This window comes from Phaseolus vulgaris, chromosome 9 (assembly GCF_051622355.1).
Source record: "Phaseolus vulgaris cultivar YP4 chromosome 9, ASM5162235v1, whole genome shotgun sequence".
Classification (NCBI taxonomy): Eukaryota; Viridiplantae; Streptophyta; class Magnoliopsida; order Fabales; family Fabaceae; genus Phaseolus; species Phaseolus vulgaris.
Window position 1 is genome coordinate 20,711,671 of NC_143506.1, and position 6,642 is coordinate 20,718,312.

At 29.6% G+C, this 6,642-nt stretch overlaps 1 protein-coding gene across 1 annotated transcript; it reads right to left on the reverse strand.

Annotated features, from left to right (window-relative positions):
- Positions 1 to 4,242: 4,242 nt before the first annotated feature.
- Positions 4,243 to 5,181, reverse strand: LOC137821663 (cold shock protein 2). The gene has a single exon (XM_068626364.2). The coding sequence runs from the start codon at positions 4,949 to 4,951 to the stop codon at positions 4,409 to 4,411; it is 543 nt and encodes a 180-aa protein (XP_068482465.1). The 5' UTR covers positions 4,952 to 5,181; the 3' UTR covers positions 4,243 to 4,408.
- Between the last annotated feature and the right edge of the window lie 1,461 nt (positions 5,182 to 6,642).

The following is a 6,642-nucleotide window of genomic DNA, read 5'->3' on the forward strand; positions in this document are numbered from 1 at the left end:
AAAGTTGAGGTTATCAATGGCTGAGAAATGAAAGAGTAGTGCTCAATAGAAAAGATGAAAAGAAAAATAAAAGAAGTATGGAGTTGCAGGATAAATTGTCCATCATCCACAAACCAAGACCCAAACAAATATAAGTAACACAACCCTTGTAAGAAAAGTAAAAATCATTACAATTAGAAAAATATAAAATGAATATTTATTATAAAGTAAATTTTAAGTTTAACTCAATCTCATAAAACCAATTTATAAGGTGAGATTTTCACCAACTTATATATAATGAAATTTTCTATCTTTAGTCAATGTGAGATTTCCAACACATCTTCACTTTAAACCAAACCCAACTTCACAAAATCGTCACTTTAAACCAAACTCAACTTCATAAGATTAGGTTTGCATTCACTTATATACAATGAAATGTCTTCATTCCTAGTCGATGTAAAATCTCCAACAATATTCTTATTTATCAAATTACTTTTAATTCTTCCTAAAATTTTAATACTATTTATTTCTCATTTACTGCAAGTGTGTAAAATTTGTAGGAACTAACAGAATAAATATACAGTTAAAAATAAAAAATCAAAAATCAAAAATCACTTTTACAATGTTGTTTAATCGTAAACTACTACATGTGATAATTTTATTGAATTTTACCATAATAATTTTAAAAATCAGATAAACAGTAGTTTTTATCCATAGAGTATAAATTTTTTTACTTTGCCAATATAGTCAACAACCTCTAAAAATAATAGTCATTAGTCTCTCCAAACAACGTATAGCCATTAGTCACTACTAATTTCTTCAATTTCTAAATAAAAGTAGTTTCTTACAAATATTTTTTTTTGAGAAGTAGTGGCTAAAATCGTAGATAAATCATATTAATATAAATGAAAGAAATAATAACAATAACAAAGTTATCACTCTCAATTAAAAAATTTAGGAGTTTAAGGTTTAAAATTTATGTTCTGTTTGTTTTCGATAGAAACATATGAAGCAATAAAAGAATAAGAAAGCTAAAAAAACAAAAAGAATAATTGTGAAAAACGTTTAAACTTTTTCTTCTCAATTGCGAGGAAAGTTAACTTTTGATAATTTAAGTTACTTTATTATTATTAAATAAAATGTAATAAATATTTTATTTTATTTTAAAATGTATATTAATTAAATTTATAATAAAATAATTAATAAATAAAATAAATTTAATATTTTCTTAATATATGTTTTATGTTAAATAAATAAAATAAAAATAAAAAATTTAATTATTAGTACACATTTTTATTTAATTTAATAATAATTTTTACTTTAAATTATTTTAATTTTAATATATATATATTTTAATTCTTTTATAATAAATTCTTTAAAAATTTATTATTTATCAAATTTGTAAACTTACATTTTATATATTTTAAAAAAAATTTAAAAAAATTTCAATATCACATCAATTACAAACTTCAATAAATTTTCCTCATAAATCTACTCTAATATATTCAATCCAAACAACCTCATTTTCCTATCAAATCATTTCAAATTTTCTCCCTCAAATCTCCTCCCCAATTCAAACACACCATTAAAATTAGAGTTGACAAATTATTATAAATGAAATAGAAACATTAAAAATTATAAACTAGGAAATATTAGAATGCATACATGATTAAGCCCCTCCTTTTTAAGTTTGTTTCTTTCTTTCATCATTCGCCATTATACATTTCAGTGACCCATTATACATTATCAGAAATGAATAAGAAGGACTTAAAAAAGCTAAGGTTTATTCAGTCACAAAAGTTAAACTTCGTATTTCACAACTGGTGAAGACTCTAGCCTCTTCATGAGATACTAATAGTTAGAAATGGTGTTATCAACAACAACAAAAAGGTAATTTTTTGTTTACGTGTGGTGAACATGAGATTGAAGCCCACAAAAGGAACAATTTGTATGTTTAGAATAATAAATCTCTCCTTTCATAAATGTCCCATCATGGAAATTCAAACACAAATCCTTTCAGTAATCACAGTAATCAAGGAAACATTAACTACTAGATCAGACAAATTCTTTGATAATATTATCGTTTTTATTATACTTATTATTATTAATATAATTTATACATATTATTATTAATATTATTAGTATTATTAATATTGTTAATAATAATTATTATAATAAAAATCATGATAATACTAAAGAATTTGTTTGTGGTAGTGGTTAAATTTTCTTTGGTTACTGAAGAAATCTGATTTTGAATTTCATCTACCACCAAATTTTATTGTATGGTGCCAAAGTTATCCGTATGTAATACCGATTAATAATCACTAATTTATCATAATTTTTAAAACACTTAAATCAATTACAAGATTATTATAAAATCTATTTGTCTCATAAAAAACTATTCAATGCATTCTTAACTGTATAGATAAAGGATGACATATAAATAAATGGTAACACTCAATAAGTATTTTACTTTTTTATATTCATTACCATCTTTATACTTAACTAATATTCTTATATTCTTTTTTACTTTAAGATTAAAAAAAATTGGAGGTGAAGTCTCATCTTTTTCTTTATTTGTGATCATTCAACACCACAAATCACTATTTGGAGAGAAGTTGTCTCATCTCCACTTCAAGAGCTTGTCATTTCAATCTTTGTTAAGAACAATAACAAAAAGGTAAAAGAACAAACAAACTAAGCAATAGACCAATTATTAATGTGAAATTGTTAACAATGGTTGTAAAATAAGAACGGAGAAAATGTCACCGTTCTCCAAAAATCATGACCAAAGAATTTCGTTACTTGACATAGAGTGATGAATTTATAAGAACCAGGTATGATAAAGAAAGCCATAATAAATTCAAAGTGATGGATAGAAGGAAAAGAAACACCAGGCCATGATCAGGAACTAAAAGGTCGAAACAGTTTTCAAGTATTCTAAAATCTACTTTGTTTGCTTCCTAATAAACGAAGAAGTAGTCTCTCTATGATATTATCAAACATCAAATGTATCTAAATGCAAGATTTGTAGAGACCTTGAAGAATCTAATGCCACCGATTCAATGGCGCCTCACGCGCACTCGTGTTTCATGGCACTAAAAAATTATCCAAATACAGAATGATGACGCCTACCTACTATCATAAGCATTAAACAACTAAAGATCCATTTCGGAAGAAACAAGAAGAATTACCATATATAATTTTTAGGTTGATAATGGAAGAAATAAAAGAAAATGCAAAGATTTTTCTAACAATTATAAAAAAACCAAAGGGCGGAAGCAACCCACGATGCTCTCATGCAACCATCACAGTGTATGACATAGGACAACTTCTAGTTTTTCATAATCACACAACATGGGATTAAGAATATCTGTCATGATCATTAGCCACTCATCTGATCATCAAATATCCTTATTAAATAACATAATACTTATAATAAAAAATTTAAAGGCATGATTGGTTTTAAATGGAAAGCCAAGCTGTCACTACAATATTAAAGTTGTATATTTTTGTAACAAAAATTGTGACTGCATTTATTCAAAACTTTTCAGAGTACAGAAGTTTATAAAATCTCTGCCAGTAAAACCTTTAAAAAAATAAAACAATGCCTTAAATGAACAAATTAGGAAAAAAGAACATCCACAACATTCATTATTGCATGAATAAATATCAGAAATGACAACATATCATTCACACACAAAACTAGAGGACAGAATAGACTAGATTTACTTATCATATCTTTCATGGTAGGACCACTGCGTAAATGCCTGCTTCTTATCAGAGCAGATAAGATCTTCACAATATTTGCATGAATTACAGATGAAAATTAAACTTCTTTCAACCGACTATTACAGACCCTTCTATAGTAGAGAAATATAAGGGAAAACAAACCATTAATTAAAGCATAGTTTCTTTAAAGTGTAAAAAATATACGCGTAGAATATTATAAAAAATATTAGTTACAATGATTTTATTTACTTTTAAATAATTGCCTTAAAAAATACTTCCTTATCACGAGTTTTGATAGATTCGTAATGTAGAATTGTTTCACAACCCTTAAAAATAAGGAGGGACATATCAAAGGGGATTTTGGTTCTGACATGATCAGAAGAATGGCAGGACTGCGACACAAATACAGATAGTTTGAGGACAGTGCATAGAAGCGAATGTATATTTTTGCTGAATTTATAAATTATTAAATTAGCCATTAATTACGGCTTCCCTTGCTTCGTATTGAACAGGAGGAACAACCATAATCACTTCATCAAAAGAATCGGATTAGATGAAACAATTAGCAAAACACATTTGGAACAAATGCCAATGGCTAGAAACCAAAAATAACAGACCCATGCATGCACCCAACCTCAACTAACAATAACAGACTCACAGTATAATAGAAGAAATAATAATTCATAAACCCACGTTCTCACTCATTTAATTTCCCAACGTTTGGACATTCCCTCGCAAAGTGCCCTTCCTCTCCACAGTTATAACACCCTCCACCACCTCCGCCTCCACCGCGTCTCTGTATCCTACCATCACCACCAGCACCACCACCACCACCCTGTCTCTGGTAACAATCCCTCGCCAAGTGACCTATTCTTCCACAATTATAACACTCAGGTCCTCCTCCACCACGGCCGTAACCTCCTCTACGGCCGATCCCTCCCCCACGGCCTTCCCCTCCGCCGTAGCGTCCTCTTCCGCCCCCACCCCGGCCTCGAATGCCTACTGGACGGCTGGATCTAACGGGAGAGGTGACGTCGACGGCCATGGCGCGGCCGTCGTCGCCGTAATCGAGGAGGAACTCGACAGACTGGCCATCGGACAAGGAGCGGTAGCCGTCAGATCGGATGGAAGTGAAGTGAACGAAGAGATCTTCGGAGCCGTCTTGGGGACTTATGAATCCGAAACCCTTCTTCGCGTTGAACCACTTAACGTTGCCCGTGGATCTCCGACTGTCGGCCATGGTTCCTGAAGAGGTGGAACGGAACGGAATAGAAGGTTCTAGAAGTTTCCCTTTTGGGTTTGGGAAAGCTTAGGACGCTGAATTGGAGGGAAGAGCGAGGTGCGGCGATTGTGATTCGTCCATTCCAACGGAGGTGCTGATGTGGTATTGTATGGATTTTGTGTGAGTGGAAAGAAAATAAAAGTGATATATTAATATATTTAGGTGGGACCCTTCCTCATCTTACTTCCTATAATTTCACTCTCTCTCTCTCTTATCCTATCCAAACACATTATTCCCACCTCACCCTCACCAATATCTTCCCTGCATTTTATAATATTTTTTTTAACTCATTTTCTTTTTGAAAGAGGCCTAGGCCCAACACAGAATAAAAAGGGCATATTTGGCAATTGCTTCCTGCACCATATCACTGCACCCGATTCCAGCGGAAAAGACGAAACTATCCTTAAAAAAAATTTCCGAAATATGTGTTCCGGATTTTTTTATCCGGAATGAGTTTTTCATTTTTGTTTCCAGATTTTTATTTCCGAAATACAATAATCTCTTTTCTGGATTTTTTTTTCCAGAATGTATTATTTATCAATTTCGGATTTTTTTGTCCGGAATAGAATTTTACATTTTGTTTCCGGATTTTTATTTCTGAAACTCAATAACCACTTCCGGATATATTTTTCCGGAATATATTATTTTCAATTCCGGATTTTTATTTCCGAAATAAAGGGCATTTTTGGAATTTTTAAAATTATGTTGGGTGCAGGTTAAAATGTGTTGGGTGCAGGGAGCATTTGCCTATTTCTTTTAGGAGAATATAAGGTGGCCCAAATTTATGATATTGGTAATACAATCATTGTTTATTCTTTCAAAGCAATATTCTCACCTCCAATTATTTTCTAGACAATATTTTAAAATAATTATAAAATAGGTAAATAATATTTGTAAAGACAGATTTATTTTAAATAAATATATAATAAATAATCAACCATTGATCATAAAATTAAAATAATTATTAACGAATTTGGTTAAACATATATTGAAAAATAAAAATCGACTAAGTTTTTTTTATAAGAACTTTTTTAGTTAATTATTACAAATGTGATTGTTATTTATGTAATTAGTTTTGTTGTGATACTTTATGCATCTACTTTTCAAAAGTATATAAACTTTCATCTTCGTATACCGAGATTTTGATCGACAAATGAGTGATAAGTCCAATCGAAATATTATTTTTTAAATCTTTTTCAACACCAGTTATTCATTATTAACATGCTGGAATTCATTAATATAATAATTATTAAATTATGTAAAACTGTTGTCGTAACTCTCGAATCCCACCTTATAGTTGACTAAGCATATTGTCGTATGATCATTGTGTTCTTCTACTATTTAATTCTTAAACTTTATTATTCGTTTGTTGTTATATAATTCTGCCATGTTTTCATAAGATTTCTAATTAAAAAAAGTTAGATTCTCAAAGTGGAAACTCAATTTCACAAAACAATATTGAAAAAATCATCACTTTTTTCTCTTTCTTTTTTACACTATTTTTCTTCAAAGTTTTTCTCACAAATCATTACAAATGACGTAAATCAATCCTTATAAAATCTTCCCGAATTCATCAAAAATACTAAACAAAAACATAAATATAGAGCTAATTTAAATTTGATGCAGGTTATTAACATCATCACTTATAT

Coding starts and splice junctions, on each gene's coding strand:
- LOC137821663 (XM_068626364.2), bottom strand. CDS start 4,951: ATGGCCGACAGTCGGAGATCCACGGGCAACGTTAAGTGGTTCAACGCG.